Source organism: Vanellus vanellus (genome assembly GCF_965231255.1).
Source record: "Vanellus vanellus genome assembly, chromosome: 1".
Lineage (NCBI taxonomy): Eukaryota > Metazoa > Chordata > Aves > Charadriiformes > Charadriidae > Vanellus > Vanellus vanellus.
The window spans coordinates 193,184,848-193,202,333 of NC_138905.1; the positions used below are offsets into that span (position 1 = coordinate 193,184,848).

General features: G+C 48.4%; 1 protein-coding gene across 1 annotated transcript in view; it reads left to right on the forward strand.

Annotated features, from left to right (window-relative positions):
* Positions 1 to 5,071: 5,071 nt before the first annotated feature.
* FOXO1 (forkhead box O1) overlaps positions 5,072 to 17,486 on the forward strand; it is a gene marked incomplete at its 5' end in the record, with an annotated part of 63,692 nt that continues 51,277 nt past the window's right edge. Inside the window, one exon of the mRNA XM_082498646.1 lies at positions 5,072 to 5,677. Within this exon, the coding sequence (XP_082354772.1) occupies positions 5,072 to 5,677 (606 nt within the window). The remainder of the gene's footprint in view (positions 5,678 to 17,486) is intronic.

The window sequence follows — 17,486 nt, forward strand, 5'->3', positions numbered from 1 at the left end:
ATAATGCAGGACGGTGGAGTCTCTCCCACCCCAGGAGGCTAAGGACTGGGATTGTGGTAGGCCTGGCTTCAAAGTCTGTCTCTGCCCATGCATCCTCTGTGCAGTCCTCTGCACATTATGTGAGTTCATGGTGGCCCAATTTCCCCTCCCTGCAAAGTAGGACTAATCATTTTGCCTTTCTTTGGCCACCTCCCCACAGTACCCAGTTAGCCTGTTAGCCCAATGCTGTGTGGCACGGCCTCCTTCTTACTGTCAAACTTAGGAGGGCTGCGGCCCTTCTGGGCTGTTTGGATGCTAATCTAGATTGAATAATAATAAATGTAAAAGTTTGTGCCAGACAAGGCTGAGTGCCACTTGTTTTGCTTGAGCAAGTCATCCCTTGATATCAGCGTCATCCTGCCCATCACTTCTGGCTTGCACCGAGCCCCTGGACACTTCTGGAGCCCTGAAAATGACAGGGACATGATGGCAAGGGAAGCGGTGATTACACGTTTTCCATGTGCTATAAAATGTGATGGGTGGGATTCGCTGGCCTGAAGGCAGCCGGCTAAAAACGAGTGTGAACTACTTGGAGCGAGAGCCTGGCACTCCCATGGCTGGTCAACTCTGCCATCCGGGGTGGCGAATCACCTGTGGGGGGGATGTGTTTCCCTTCCTCAGCCACGGAGGGACCCTAAATGTGACACCCTGGGCCAGCTGGACCTGTGTGTGGGTGCTGATGCTCCCAGTAGGCCAAAGGCAGGATGGAAAGGGGGTGGGGGCATTAGCACCACCAAATCATGGTGACGGATTAGCAGATCCTTAAATTCCCTCTGTGGTTTGTGTGCTTGGTGGGGAGAGATGTGTGCTCCCAGGAGGTAACTCCAAAATGCACTGTGGAGGGACTGCCTTTCTCCTACAGCTGTGCAAGAAGCCTCTGACTGGTTGCGAGAGCTTCAGGCACTTTGAACTCCCTCAGCTGGGCAGTGTGAATGCCCCGTCCACGTGAGACATGTCCAAACCCTGCTGTGTGGGGAAGCCCTCAGTCACCCTGTGATGGGAGGGAATGTGACTGAGGTGCCACGCCACCCTTCTGATACCCAGGCTCCTCGGAAATGTGAATTGCAAACCAAAGTCAATCCCTTCTGAGAGACGTGGGAGGAAACTGGAGGTGCTGAACTCCCCCATCCTTCCTCAGAAAATAGGCTTTCTCCCAGCTCTTATGATACCAGATGCAAACTGGTATTTCATCGTTGCCTTTTGTTCCGTTAAAATGTTTGTACTCTCTCACCGCGCATATACATGTAGAAAAAAGAGCTGTACCTAGAGTATGAGTGCTTTCAACTTCATGTAATCTCCTGCTGAATTTGATCAAAACCTCAGAAAGTGAATTATACAGACAGTAGTAAAAAGACAGTACAGATCCTTTATTTTGGCTGCCTCGAACCCAGAATATGAATAAGAGGCTTTGCTTTATTCCAGTGATGATAAAAGGCAATCTTCAGGTCTTTAATTTGAAAAAAAATACAAGTCGATGGTGAGGATGATAGGAGATATTGTATTGTAGAGGAGTGGAAAACGGGAGCAGGAGTAGGAGTAGAGAAACGAAAAGGTGGAGTGTAGGAGGAGGACCGTGGGAGTAGAAAATGAATTGTGGTGCATCCATCAGCATTTCGGCATTGTGGGAGATGAGATAAACTTAACGCTGTCATTTGTAGATGTGGTAAAATTTCTTGTACTGAGCCATGGCTGTGCTGAGCTGTTTTAGGAGGAGGAAGCCCCCCTTCAGCAGCTGAATGGGAGGTTTCGTTCATGGCAGCGTGTCCTAAGGGTGGTCAATGGTGTTGGGGTGCACTGGGAGAGCGGTGCAGGTGGGGTAACAGCATGCAGCTCGCGTGACCTTCATACTGTGCATGGTACGTGTGTCACTTCATTGATTTGACTCTAAAACTAATTGACATGAAAGGATTCAACCACCAAATACTTACTGAAGCTTTGATGGAGAGAAGATATCCTATGAGGAAAGCAGAGGATCACGTACATGTGGACCAGGGTCTTGCAGAAGGACTCACTCACCCAGGCGGTTCCACCGAAGTCAAAGCAGACTGCCAGGATTACTCATCCCAGGAAAGCGCACAGCATCGTCTCATCGACCTTCATCCTCTCTTCAACCCTCGGCAGACCTGGGCCCAGCCGATAGCATGCAGTAGTCAAAATCCCCACAGCAGAGCTAAGCTCTGCGTGTTGCATTGTGAGTCACAGGGCCCCGCTCACCCAGCAAATGCAGTATTTTGAAGCTCTGGTTTTATCTCTCTCTGCCTCTGTGTCCCTCATCCTCTGCTGCAAACTGCTCTCCGACTGCACTCGCTGTGAAGGTTTAAGCTGGAAGCAGTGACATGGGGCAGATACATGGCAAAGGGGAGATGAGCGATGGCAACACCGTGTAGGGCCAAGAAAGGGCAATACAAGTCTTATCCTGCAAACTGAGCTGGGCTGAACTGCGAACATACCAGGGCTTCCTAAAATCCCCCAGCGGTAGCTTTCTTCCCAGTTTTCACAGTTGGCATCTGACAAAGGAAAGCTATTTTTTCATCATCTGCATATACCAATAGAGGTCAGGGAATAACATCTTTACTTCTGACAAAATAAAAAAGCAAGGAGTGCAGGTTTTTCTTAAAAATCCTTGGAAGACAGCCTGGGTAATAAATCCATTTACTTTAGCAGGATGGGTGCCAGGCTGCCCCTTAGATTTTCTTTTTTTTTTTTTTTTTAGACGCCAAGGAAAGAAAAAGAAAATGTTTCAGTGTTCTCGGGCACTTCTTTTGTTTCGGCTCCCATTTAAACGTGTCCATTCGCCGCGCGTCCCTGGCTGCTTCTCACCATTATATAATCTCTGCTTCTCCAAGGCAGGGTGCTCTCCCTTACTGCAGGGCAACTACTGCAGCCGAGTTGTGTAACGCTGCCGGATAAAGCTGTTCCAAGCTGAAACGTGGCATGCAAGTTATTAGGTTGAACTGGGACTATTTTGCTTTTTTGGTTTGTTTTTTTTTTTTTTTAAACTGAAAAACAAACAAAAAAAGGGGTGTGTGTTTCTAAAATCCGTGGGCTAAACAATATAAATTTGAATCCTTTGCAGGATTTGGAAAACGTGGAAATGACTTAAAGGCAAAGCAAATTGTCAAGCAGCCAACCTATAATAAGGTATAATCACCTTTGGCATTTGGGAAAATAAACATGACAAAAACGGTGCTTTAAAATTTGATCAGTTACTATGCACTTATGCATATGTTGCACCAACTATATAGTTAGGTGTCATTGCATGTTTAAAAAAGTGTTTTCATAATAGAGAGCATGTTAATGTAGATGTATGATCTGTCACTAAATTATATGCTGTGGGCCTAAATCCAGTCTTATACTCTCTCTCCTTCATTATTGTTACTCATTTTCAGAAAATATTTTTATAGGAACAATGAATGAACCGCATTTATATAACATTAATGTTCTCTGCCTTGATGCAGAGAGGAGGGAAGAGTAACAGGTTCGCCGTCTCAACGGTGACAGTTACCCTGCTCCAGTGGTTCTTTGACAGGCAACCTCAAATGCCATAGCTGGTTGTGAATTTTGTGATTTACTACGCCACGTCTGAAGTATGTTTTTTTTTTTTAAAGCACTCCTCCTATAGAAACAAAACAGATTTTCTAAAAAGTAGGGTTTGCCTGTTTGAACAAGGTGTTGATTTGTGCCCCATCGCTGGGATCATTTCCCTAGCTCCAGCAAATGTCTTCCTTTTTAATTTTAAACAGAATAATGCTTCTGTGTTGCCTCAAACATATATCTCTTTGTATGTTTATGGGCTCGGGAGGCAGAGGTGGCATGTCCTGTAACTGCTGCCTCTTCGGAAGGGGGGAATACAAGCCTTACTAAACTATGTGGCCTTGGGGTTTGCTGAGAAAAATATAAGGTGTGTTTAATAGTTGATTTAAAATGAAATTATCCCGAGCTCCCGTGCCTGCCCACGGAATAAAACACCAACTCACGGCATGAAAACACGCTCAGCCGAAGGGGAGGTTTATTACTTGGGGAGGCGCAGACACTTTCTGGCGAGGAGCCGGCCTAGGAGGGAGGGAGGGAGGGAGAGAGGGAGGGAGGGATTGAGGGAGGGCAGCTGTCGCAGCCCCCGCTCCCGTCCCCCGACACGAGGGGGGTGGGGGGGGGCAGGCGGGCGGCAGCGGCGCCCCGCACGGGGCCAGCCCCGCCGGGCCGCTGGTGGGAGCGGGGAGCCGCCCGGAGCCCCCCTTGCCCTATGCACCCCCCCAGCCGTCCCGCCGCAGGCGGGGGATGCCCCTAGGTCCCCGCCGGTCCTCGGGGTCGGCAGGCACCGGTGCCGTCGGTGCGGGCGGCAGGACCCCGCCGGCAGCGACCACGGCAGAAACACTCGCGGCGGTATTTTCCGTGGCCATTCCGCCCCCCCCCCCCCCCCCCCCCAGCAGCTCGCCGTGCAGGCAGAGTTAACTTCCCTCGTAGCCCACGGCTGAAAGGCGCTCACTCCCCGGCGGGGCAAGGGAGCTCCGCCGCCGCCCGTCCAGACCCTCAGCGGCGCCGAGCCCGGGGCTGCGGGGGGCACCACCGCTTCTCACCAACCCCCCCCGCCTCCTCCGCCGCCGGAAAACAAAAACCACCCAGAAACAGCACGGGGGCACCGGCACCCTCCTGCCAAAACGGCCCCGCGGCGGGAGGCGGGCGGGCGGCGCGGCGCTGCCATTGGCGCGGCGCGGGCCGTCCCTCCCCGCCGGGAGGAGGAGGAGGAGGAGGAAGGCTGGAGGCGGGCCCGCACGGGGCGGTCGCTCCAGTCGGTGCGCGCCGGGCGGCCGGGTCGCTGCTGCCGTTGCTGCCGTCGCCGCGGAGGACAGGGAGCCGGGAGCCGGGCAGGGGTAGGGCGGCGGGGCCGGAGCTGCGAGGGGAGTTGGCGGCCGCGCCGTCGGGGCCGCGCCGGTCCGCGCCCGGGAGCCTGCATGGGGCGGTGGCGTTGAGCACAGCCGCCCCGCTGCCGCCGCCGCCGCCGCTGCCGCCGCGCTCCCGCCCCGGCCCCGCCATGGCCGAGGCACCGCAGCTGGTGGACATCGACCCCGACTTCGAGCCGCTGCCGCGGCCCCGCTCCTGCACCTGGCCCCTGCCGCGGCCGGAGTTCAACCCCCCCAGCTCGGCCACCTCCAGCCCGGCGCCGTCGTGCGGCGGGCAGCCCGAGGGGGCGGCCGGGGCCGCGGCCGGTGCCGGTGCCGCCGCCTCGGGAGGGCTCAGCGCCGACTTCATCAGCAACCTCAGCCTGCTCGAGGAGAGCGAGGACTTCGCGCCGCTGCCCCCCGCCGCCGCCCCCCCGGAGGCGGCCGGCTGCCGCTGTGGGGACTTCCCGGCGCCCGAGGCCGGCTGCCGCCTCCACCCGCCGGGACCGCCGCCGGTGCCGCCGGTACCGCAGCCCGTGGCCGGTCTGTCGCCGGGCCCTGTGGCCGGGCAGCCCCGCAAGAGCAGCTCTTCGCGCCGCAACGCCTGGGGCAACCTGTCCTACGCGGACCTCATCACCAAGGCCATCGAGAGCTCGCCCGAGAAGCGGCTCACCCTCTCCCAGATCTACGAGTGGATGGTCAAGAGCGTTCCCTACTTCAAGGATAAGGGCGACAGCAACAGCTCGGCCGGCTGGAAGGTGAGGGACGGAGGGTGGTGGTGGTAGGGTCCCGGGAGGCTCCGCCGCGGGGCTGCCGCTGGGGACGCGCTGCCCTCCCCTGGGCTGCTCGCCGCCCGCCGCGGTTTGCAGCGCTCCGGATCCATGGGTGTTTTGGGTGTTTTTTTTTTCCCCCCACCCTTAAAATTTTACTTTTTTCACTCTTCCTAAGGGAAACAAAAGTAGTTTTGCCCCCCATTCCCCCTCTCCTCCCGCCAGCTCGTCGCTCTCCGACTTCACTCCTCCCCCCCCCCCCCCCCCCTCCCGCGCCCTGCCCCGCCGAAAGCAAAAGTTCACGGCGTGTCACGGCGCCGTCCCCGGGCAAACCCGGCGGGAGCGCCACCGCCTCCTGCCCCCCTGGGGCGGCCGGTCGGGACCGGCGTTCCAAGACCCGTGTGGTGGGGGTGACCGTCGGGCGCTGGAGGGGGGGGGGGTTGTCCGTGTCGGCAGCCGCCTCGGCGCGGCGGGGTTTGCCGTCGGTCGGCGGAGAGGGGGCAGAAGCAAACAGGGATGGGGAAAGAGCGGAGGCAGGACAAGGGTTGCAAAAATACCGTGTGTTTAATGAGTAAGCCGCTGTATTTGTCTTGATGGCTTTGTTAAACTTGGGTTGCGGGAGCGTCTTGCTGCTGTTAAATAGTGGGACCGGGTTTCCTCCTGCAGCGCAGGCTCGGTAGCCGCAGCAGCCTGGCAGCGGTAACCTGTTGGCGGTAGCTCGGTAGCCCTGCGCAGGCTGGACCCCAGTGGCCCATGGTGGTCCAGCCAGGCCGTAAGGCCAGCTGCCGGAGCGCTGCTTCGGCCCCAGGTCCCAGGGGGGACTCACTCACCAGGTCCCACAGGGGGCTGCGTCGCCGCCGGCCACCTTCCCGGGCAGGTGGCCCTGAGCCCGGTGTCACTTTGCGTGGGGCTGCGTGGCTACGCTGGCTCTCGCCCACCAGCTCTGCATCCCTCTGGGTGGTGAACGTGTAACGCTGCTGCGAACAAATCCTCTTCCTCTGAGGCCTCTGGCAAGAAAGTGGCACCCATCTGTGCCCCTGCTTGTGTCACCTGCCTGTGCCCTGGCTCGTGGCGGAGGCAGAGTGCATAGTTTTCTGGCACTGTTGCGTGACAGCGTTGTCAGAAGAAGCTTTAGCCGGCTGCGTGAAGGCAGAGCCTCCTCCGCCCTGCGAAGGATTAAATGATGGCAATAAATGTGCGAGGCGCACACACCTAGCGTGGTATCAGCGCGTCCTGGTGTGCTTGTGACTTTGGTCCAGTTAGGGCCAGCCAAACTCAGCAGTGCTGTAGCAGAACTGTCCATTTTCTACTTTTGCTTCGCTTTCTAGTATCTGTAATATCTGCCTTTCCTTTAAAAAAAAGGAAGTGTCAGCTTTAATCCTGTATTTATGCATTTTTAATTGCATAGCTAGGAATGTTTGTTACATCAGTTTTTTATAAATTTATTTTTTTTTTAGAGGTAAGCACTGTCCTTCTAAGGAAATGCAGATTAATCTTAAACTAATTTTTAACTGAGGGTTTTTAAGGCTTTTAAAACTAATTTGTTAGTTTCTATCGATGTGTTTGACTAAAAAATTTAAAGGATAATTGTCTGAAGACATCTTTCATGAAAACCCTTAATAGGAGTGAAATGATTGATAGCTGACAGCTCTTAAATAAGGTAACCTGTCACTTGAAAATGCTGTATGTTTTTTTTTTTTTTTTTTTCCCCCCCTCTCAGTGGTATTTCAGTCTCCGTGAAAAAAGCAAGATACATCAGGTGCCTTTTCAGAATGAGTAGAGGAGAACTAAAAACCAAACAAACCAAAATAAAATCAAAGCAAAGGACTCCCAAATTCAAGCGAGCAAATAAGAAACTCTGCTAGCTGTGTAACTTATTAGGTGCTTCCTATTTTATTGCTGCTCTTCCTGTGGAGCTTCAGCAAATGAGTCTTGCACACCTCCCTCTGACAGCTTGAGCTCTTCCTATGCCCCCGCTACTGGTCTGTTTTTTTGGCTGTGGTACCCTCTGGTAGGGTGCAGGAGGTACCCTGCAACTGCTGGCAGGTAAATACACATGTACTCTCCTACCATAATTAAATAGTTATAGTGTTCTGCATTAGTCGCATGTTGCCCTAATCCCTTCCTTTGGCTGCATCACACACTTGCAGGTTTTGCCACTTTAGCCAGATGAAGGCAACCCATCTTAAATGCATTTTCAAGTGTAATTACTGGCAGCCACTGGCTGTCAATGCTATAACTGATTTGTTTGAGGCGTGCGGCCCATTTGCCTCATTTATCAACATTTATCCATGGCTCAGCTTGAGCAAGGATCATTTTTATTTTTCCAGTTTGCTGGTGCTCTGGGGGCCGGGGAACCGCTGTAGGTGCGGGTGCAGGGCTGGGCGCGAAGCCTGAGTCAGCCGAGGGCCCCAGCTGAGGAGGAGCATCGCTCCAGTGATGAGCACAGATCAGCGGTGGACTTTTCTGCTGACAGAGGGAGCGCGGGTTCGCCTTAGAGCCTGGCACTGGCTTAGGGCTGGGAGTACATTGTGTGTGGGCGTTTCGTGCTCTGAGAGAGGGTGTTTGGTGTTTTTTTTTTTTTGTTTTGTTTTTTTTTTTTTATCCTCCCCCTCCTTAAAGCTTTGAGACACTTCATCTTGTTGGAGTTTGCCTATTTGTAAGTGCAACAAGGCACCTTTCAAATTATACACAAAATCTATGAAATACACAAGAAATGAAAAAGAATTTGCACTTTCTGCATAGCGGCAAGGCTGTGTTTCTCACCCAGAAGACAAGGGCTGACTGCTCTGATGCTTGTGAATGTGTACTGCCCTGATTTAATATCTGGTGCTGAGCTGCTTTTTAGTTTTTCGCTGAATAAAAAAGTTCAGCGGTGTCAACATTATCTGTTACAAGCTCAAAATAGCATCCAAGTTCTCCTGAATAAAAACATTCAAATAAAAATGGCTTTTAAAATAAGAATAGCAGCTAAAGGTAGTAACATAAAATTATTAATAGTAGCTTATTAAAGTAGGTAAGATTGTTCGCAGTTGTACATACAAAGTAGTTTATCCCAGACTTTCTTAGCACAAGCTCTGCTTTATGAACAAAACACCCCCTTGAACTCTAGGGGAGCAAAGTCCGCATGACCCCCCCACTCGGTGGCTGCCTTCAATGAAGCACTTGGGATGGGCTCTGCCAGACCTGCCGTGTTGCTGAATGTGAACGAGAATGCCAGTAGCGACCTGCGTTGCTCAGAGAACGCTGAAGCAAGAGCAAGATCTGCTTCAGAGATAGCAAAGAAATTGTTGTGAAAGTTGCATGGACGAACGAAACTTTTCTCCCAGTAGTAGTCAAGCGAAAGCAGTGTTTGCTTTTACCTGTGCTAGTGGGAAACACAGGGCTTGAGACAGTCTATAGTCCTCCAAGATGGCTAATCATCACGTATAAAACATCACTGTGATATGCATATTTCATGATGTCTTTGCTTTATGGCAAGATTGTTGAGGTTTATCGTAAAGGATCTCTCTCAGTTAAGCTTCCTTGAATGGTCTCAACTTTTTAGCCTGCTTTTGGAAATGGGTTCAAATCAAAACCTGTAGTTTTTCTTAAGCAGAAAACACAGAGTTTTGGTGGCGCTTATCTGGAGGTGGATGGATTATTTATTTTTCACAGTGGCAGGTGTTAAGGTCGTATGGGTATTTACACCTCCTTGACTTCTAGTCCCAAGGAAACTTGATCACCTAAATTTATTTGTTTCCATTGCCGAAGGAATGAGAATAGATGATATCTAGCTGCAGAAGGATGAATGGATGTAAGCTTGAAAGCCTGAGGACAAAACAGGCGTGGGATGGGTGCTTTGGGTGGCCCTACTGTAGGAATATTCTGTGGTCATGACGCTATTTGGTAGTGAATCGGTCTCCATGCAAAATAAATTCTGGGTTGTGGTGTATTTGATTCGAAAGCCACACGTAGTATGAAGTGTTTAAAAGACACTGTGAAATTGAGAATAGTCCTCACAGTTGTTCAAAGCTTTTGATTCTAGATCAGTGAACAATTTAAATTGTGGAAATTTATACTATTTATTTAAAGTGAAATGGGTACATCTTTGTGAGGTTTTTATCACAGGTTTCTTTTTCTGTGTGGAAATGTCACAACTGAAGACTACCTTGAAGAATTGCCATGTATTCTCTCAATGCTGGTTATATACGTGTAGGGATTTACCTCTGTCCCTTTAGATGCTTCCTTAGGTGATCTGTGGATGCCCTAGCATCCCGCATTGTATTATACGTACATAGAGCACACCCACGTGCGTATGCATATATAAGTATTTATGTTTGGTTTTCTATTTCTGGATTCTGCCAAGTTAAATGTGATTACAGTCATACCTTATTGCGTGTGCCACTAGTAAAAGCCTCAACAACTGGAAGCTGTAGGTGCATCTGCTCTGCCGTGATGCCTGATCTCAGCTGGGGCATGATCGGAGAAATGGCCAGACCAGTTCCACCCTGTTGTGAGTTTTACCCTTTAGTGGCTTGCATATCTGTTCACTGCCACGGAAAAGTCCTTCGCAGCAGCCTTCCTTGTCTGTCTGTGAGTCACCAGCTTGCGTTTCGCTTAGTAAGAGAGAAGCTTTCGGGTAGGAAAGTTCAACTTAATCTTTGCAGGTGCAAGGTGCTCTCCTCTCCTGCGCCTGAATAACTTACGGCGAAGCTGCATTGCAATACTGACCCTTAACTGTTTGTTCCTTTTAAACTTAATTTTGTTTCTGTTTTTATGTTTTCCCTTTTGACCGCAGCCCTTGCTTGAAGGAAAAAGTCCATTCTCATCTCAAACCTGTACGTTGCCGCCCTGGTTTTGGGGCAGTGTGTGGGCTTCCTTGGCCCCATCCCGCAGGCAGGTTGCGGCCGAGAAGGAACACACTACCTCTCAGCAGCCGGGATGCTCAAGATGCACCCGCTGCCAGTGGCTTGTGTCGTCTTGTGTGATGTGTCCCAGCGTTCATGGGCGGTTTGGAGCTTCCCATCAGGGCCTTGAATTATGTGTTGGAAATACTCTTCATTTTCTTTGCCCATTTTCTATTTGCTGTGATGTCTGTTCAGTTACTTGTGTAATTATAGGTAAGATTAAACCCCAAAACAAAATGCCTGAGTGGCTTTGTATACTGACATAATGAACTAAATTTTCTTCAAGTGCCTGACTTTTAGCGAACTTTGATACAGAAATGAGGTAACTGCTCTCTTTACCACCGTATTCCTTATGACATGAGCAGCTGCTTCCTTAGTATCATTATTTTTGTATTACTTGCACTGTTTCACGAGTTGTCAGTGAAGTTGGTGGTTCAGAGAACTGGGGCTTTTGCTGCTGGGATGGAAAAGGGAAGCAGTGTAGTACAAGGGGATAAAGATGTTTAGGCAAGGTATGTGAAGGTTTTGTTTGGTTTTTTTTTTTTTTTTTTAAATACAATGATCAATAACAAAACAGGCAATATTTTTGTTATGTTAGTTTTTTTATAAGACTCCAGAAATGATGTACTCTTGAGATGTCTGTTCAGAGTTTTTTCAGTTTCCAAAGCATGATACTACCTAAATATATGCTCCTCTGTTTACACAACTGATCAGTGTTTTGTAAAATGAGTGCTTGGCTTTTGGAACAAAAATGCTGATACGTTTTGCAGCCACAGATTTGTGAAATATGTAAGGGATGTGGCTACAGAGATTCAGCCTTCAGCCCTTTCTGTTTTGGGAGGAAGTTTGCACACGAAACAAAGATTTCTAATGGAAATGATTTTATAACCTTGAGTGATGAATAGTGAAGTTAGACATAGCGAAGATACCTGGTAAACAGTTTATTGTTTTCCTCTTTCAGAAATATGTAAAAGATGGATATATTTACTTTATTGTCAACTCCTATGAAGAAGGAACTTCAAATTCACTGATGCTGGCTGCAGCTAGTCATAGTTAAACATATGGTAGTGCATACTAATATTTTAATGAGTTGTGTAGCATTTTGTTTGTAAGCCTGGTTGCCAAAATGGGTTTTAAATATTGGGGAAACACTGCTCTTCGTGATGATAGGCTGCAATTCAGAATTGAAGTGCTCTGGGAAGAGTCGAATTTTGAAGAACAGCATCTCTGCTGCTTCACAGAGAGCTTCAGCGTAAGTTAAATTGATCTCTGAGGACAAGTGCTATTCACATATAAGTATTATTTCTAAATAGTAAATATTATTCACGTGTGTTCATCAAACAAAGGTGCTTCATACCTGTACTGTAGTTTGTGTTATGCAGATGTGTTAAGTTAGCAGTGCAGCAGCTGTATCGTGAAGTTTCTTGGTAGGTCTCAATTCCTAACGGAGGAGGTGGAGGAATAAAAAGAGCGAAGTCAGCTGCTTTTACTGGATTGATGATTATCTGCTGAGAACTTCATTAGGCCTCATGATTGTGCTAGATTTTGATAGTGGGTACTAATCTTTACCAGACCACTTAAAATAATACCTAAGGAGGGAAGTGTATTTAGTTTTGAAGCACTTCTGCAGTAAATGGTGAAAGTTTAGCAATGCTTTCCTTTGTGGTAAATGGGACCAGGAGTGGCTAGGCTTAAAAATGCAGTCACTGAAAACCTCCCGGGACTCTGACAGCTGCTGTATCAGACAGAGATTAGAAATTTGCTGGAGGAGCGGAGGGCAGCACTTGATTTGCTCAGACAACTCACTGATGTTAAAGGCATCTTGCCTCGCTGCACAGTATCAATGACGTTATAGTTCTGTTTGAAAATGCGCCTTGTTCTAGAGTTAATTAAGCTTAAAGCTACAAGCCTTCTCTTGTCCTAACCTTAGGAACCTAATTTTTGGGAATGCTGGGAATCCATGCAGCTGGAAGTGCATTCAGTCCCGTCGCCGCTTGGAGCCAGCGTGCCAGGGATGGCTGTGATCGCCTTTCACAGCAGCCCCTGTTTCCCCGGCTGCTTTGCCGGTGTGTTAACTGCAGCCCAGGCTCACGTCGGTGTGAGCGTGTGGGGCTCCTTTCCCGTTTCGTCAAGGCTGTTTTTGTTGCACAGGTCTAAGGGGTGTGTAAGTTCTGGGGCCTGGCATCTGCGTACTTGAGAGAGCGTACTGTGTATGTGTGGGACATGGTCTCTAAGATAGTACATATTCAGATTTAAATTTGGAGTGATCGCCAAAAATGCGCTTGCAAGCAGAGGTGTCCTTAACCCCTACTATTTGCCAACTGAATTATATCTCCTAGCTAGGCTTTGTAATAAATAAGAGCTCTTATTTAATTAGCATCTTATTTATTTATTTATTTAAATTTCTGTCGTTCAGAGGCTACTTCGTGCCAGGCCTCCGTGCTTCTCCTGCGCCACGACGCAAAATGATGAAGTGGGCTGCTCTCTGCTTCTTGGCTGTTGGCATCTCCCTCTAAAAATGTTAGAGACACCCCCCCATCCCACCAACCCCCCCCCCCCCTTTAATTTAGTTAGTACCAGAATGAAATTTTCATTGTGCACAGAAATCAGGAAATTAAACACTTTTTTAAATGAAGTGAGTGAGCGGTGTGCATACCTGAAGGAGTTACACATGGAAGCAGCCTTTGTGCTCTCCATGGAAACTGTAGTTTTGGGGAAAGTCGAAGACTTTTATTAAGTTGAAGACTCTATTAAAGACAGGAGATGCAGAGGTGAGGCTGAGCCACAGCTCCCCAGCTCGGTAACTGGGCAGCCGGGGCACTGCTCTCTTGCTCTGCCGTTGATGTTGCAGAGGAGGAGGACAGCAAGTGAGCAAAAGTGCTATATCTGGGAGGGCCCTACACCGCCGTTGTTCACCTGGAGCTGGTCTTAAATCTCTGGGCTGGAGCTGGCCGCCCTGCTGCCCTTTCTGCTGGCAGATCCACCTTCTGGGGAAACCCCTGTTCTCGCCGATGGTCTCCGCTTTCATGCTGCAGTGATACGTGGTGCCTCCTGGCATAGGCAGAACTTGTGACTGTTTCGTTTATATGCCGACCTATTTGAATTTATACAATTTAATTAGTTTGATTTGTTTATTTGTTGTTTATTTGTTTTCCTTTTTTTTTTTTCTTTTTTTTTGGCAGTTACCGCGAGCGGGCAGCAGAGGGTCTTTGACTTTGCTTTTTTTTTTTTTTTTTTGGGAAGGGGAGCTGTGGAGCGTTTGGATGCGGACATTCATTTTGTGGAAGAAAATGGAAGTGAAAATTGCATGCTTTTTCTCCCCTTCCTAAGCAAGGGCTATATGCATAGTTCAGAATAGGGACTCTAATTGTCCGCATACTGTTGTCAGTCTCGCTTGCAATGAGAACAGAGCAACTTCTTCAGTTTTCTTACGCTTAACTCCAGAAACTGTGACGTGGGTGGAGTTTCACTTACCCATCACTGACTTTTCAAACTACGCAGTTAGATAAGACTGAAGCAACTTGCTATAAATGTGGTGACTTGTTAGACCGCATTTATTGTGCAAATGAGCTGACATCCTGCAAGATCAGCAGAAATGCTTAATGTTTGCCTGGATGGAAATTAATTAAAATTTGGCGACTGAAATTAAAGGAATGGATTTGTTGCCCGTTGTGTTATACGAAGCTGCCTTTCAGTTCCCACAGTGGGAATTAGCACAATTACAAACGTTTTTTTGGCATGTGTGAGTTTCAGGTCCGAGTCAGTGTTAAGTTCTGGCATCTGTAGCCTTCTTAGATTTAGACAAAACTTGTTTCACTTCGTCTGCTGCCCTTTAATGTTTGTTAAATGTATTTGAAGCTGCTAATGGGAGTAAGGATACTAGCAATCCAAAAATATACTGTTGTGGTGGTGGTGAAGGCTGATTTGCTTGTAGCTTGCATTTGCTTAAAACTGATTCGAGTTAATCTGCTAATTTGAATGTAATTGTTAGAATAAAAAAAAAGTACCTGTGCCGTACGTATCTTGGATATATATCCAGATTTAAATTTTGATTGCCAAAAGCATACTTACAGACTGAGAAATCTTTAGTGTTTGCCAACTAAATTATATCTTATAGCAATGCTTTGCAATATATAGAAACTCCTAATTAGATATTCAAAAAATGAAGATGCTGTTATTCAGAGATGCTTCATAGCAGGCCTCCGCAGTTCTCCCCTGTCAGGATGTGAAAGGATTATGTGCTCTGTGCTCCCGCTCGCTGTTAACGTGTTGATTTCTTTTTCCAAAAATATTCTCTTCAAATGTGAACCTTCAAATTAAATGTAATTGTTTGCAACCCCCACAACCCCTTCTCCCAGAAAACCTGGCTCTAAAGGCATCCTGGTGGCGCGCTGAGGGAAGAGGGATTATTCCTGCTGTTGTCTTCCCTCTGGAGATGTGTAATTGGCAGGTGTAATTTGTAACTGTTTGGTTAGTCCCCCTCTTTTTTCCTTCCCCACTTTGCCCCCTTCCCCTGCAGCACTGCCATGTGGGGTCCAGCATCAGAGCGCTGCGGGGCCGGCTCCGAAGGCTGCTTCCCTTAGCAGCGTTCCTCTTGGAGGCAAGGGTTGGAAATCACAGAATCTCCTAGATTGGAAAAGACCTGTAAGATCATCTAGTCCAATAATTAACCTAATTCTGACAAGCCCACCACTAAACCATGTCCCTGAGCACTATGTCTACATGACCCTTAAATACCTCCAGGGATGGGGACTCCACCACTGCCCTGGGTAACACGTTCCAATGCCTGATGACCGTTTCAGTAAAGAAATTCTTCCTAATACCCAATCTAAACTTCCCTTGGCACAACTTGAAGCCATTTCCTCTTGTTCTATCACCTGTTACTTGACAGAACAAGTCGAGTCCCACCTCTCTGCAACCTCCTTTCAGGTAGTTGTAGAGAGCAAAGGTGGGTGGGGAGGTGTGAGCAGAAGGCTTTTCGGGGAAGCCTGGAGCTGGGCTCCTGCCCTGGCAGGCTGCTGCTGCTGCGCCGGTGTCTCAGGGTGTTGGAGCCATGACCCGGTGGCCGCTCCATGCCAGGGTCCTGCCAAAATGCTGCCGTCAGCCGAGCCCATTTGTGGGTACTTCTCCCTTGGCTGCTCAGGTGTGAGGGGGAGGTCGGGGAAAAGAATACCATTTCCTCTTAGCAGTTACAGGGAGAAGTTTGTAGTGATTCACCCCATGGGTTCCTCACTACTTAAAGCAATTTAGGTACATCCCTTTGTCTCTCTGGAGGATGCTGTGCTGCTGCCTTTATTCCTCAGTAAGGTCCTTCAGCGTTGCTGGAGGTTGAGGTGAGGAAAGCAATGCTAAAGTGAAAAATTCATGATAGAAGCATTGTTCCAAGATAAACTTTTATTGATTAGATTTATTAGTATTACTACTAATTTTTTATTTCTTTTTTTTTTTTATGAGGTTTGTGGTGCTGTTAAGGAAGGTTGAGTTGCCAGAGCCAGATGTGGCTCAGGTATTTGCGGTTGCTGTTTGCCTCTCGCCGCTGCCACGCTTGTCCTACTTCAGCTCTGCCGCTCTGAGCTGAGCTCTGCTCGGCTGACGGATCTGCAGCTCAAACCAGAAGCTATTTGAAATTCAGGGTGAGGATACAGCCTCACGTGTGATCTGATCGCATCAGGTTATATAATTCAAACATAAATAACACTACATATTTTTATCTAGCTAGATATATTTAGACCTTGATTAATATCTAGAAATCTATAGTGAAGGAAGCACTACCAAAAAAAAAAGGTGTAATTTTTTTTTTTTTTTTTAAGATGTGAAAACCCAGAGTGTGACTGCATGCTTAAAACCTTCACTTTTTCATAGTTGTTACAGTACCTTGGCCCTGCCATCCTCGGGATGGCATTAAGGCAGAGCTGGAGGGCACTTCTGTGTTTTAAAAGCAGGTGGCACAGTGCTGGGAAACCTCAGAGAGGGACGGAGAGGGGCTGAACCAGGAGCTTTTTGTCTCGGGGGGATTAAATTTTTTTTGCCTTATTTCCCCTTTTTCCTTGACGAATGTACACAGTCTCCGAGTAAAACTGTGGTGTCAGATCCTTATGGTTGAGGGTTTGCCTTTGCTGCAAGAGCTGAGCATCTCTCCTAACATTGTGTGAGCGTATATTCTAGCCAGTGGAGTATTAATGCTGGTCTAGGGTCTGGTCCCTGCTGCTGTTGCCCTGATCCACAAATGTAGTAAACCCGGTAAATGCCTTCTTGAAATAAAAATGAGGATGGGTGTTTAAAGCAGTATTTAAAAACACAGCCTGTTGCAATTGATTTTGGGAAAGTAACGAGATGCTATCTTAATGCAGACTTTTCCGTGCTTGTTAGGAAACTTGAGTCGCTCCTGAATAATCCAGTTTGTTCAGTCTATGAAAACCTGATACTGCACTCTTGCCTATTTCTTCTTTACAGTTCTGTGGCAATGACATAGTAATAAGTATTAAAACGAGAAACCATAATCTTCTCTGCTTGCAGTCCAAGCCAACGCTAGTCATTCCCTGATGCTATGAAGTCATCCTTTGCTTTGAGGTTTCTAACTAAGACTTTGCTCCAAACATCTGCTCTGGGTGAGCGGTGGTGGCATTAGTGAGGGAGTCCTGGTGCCCTCCCACCCCCTCCGACCTCTCTTTAGACCATCCTCCCATGGCTGAGGAGACCAGTTCTGCAAAGTCCACCCCGTCCTTTGACAGAGATCCCTCCTTCCCCCTTCTGGAGCTCTGGAACAAAAATGAAGATGTAAATGAATTTGCAATGATTGCACAACACGGTTATGCAACGAGGCTGATGTGGTAGCGTATACATAATGTAGAAAATGCCATTTTGAAGAGATGACATTAAGCACAGTTTCACCACCTTCTCCCCAAAGT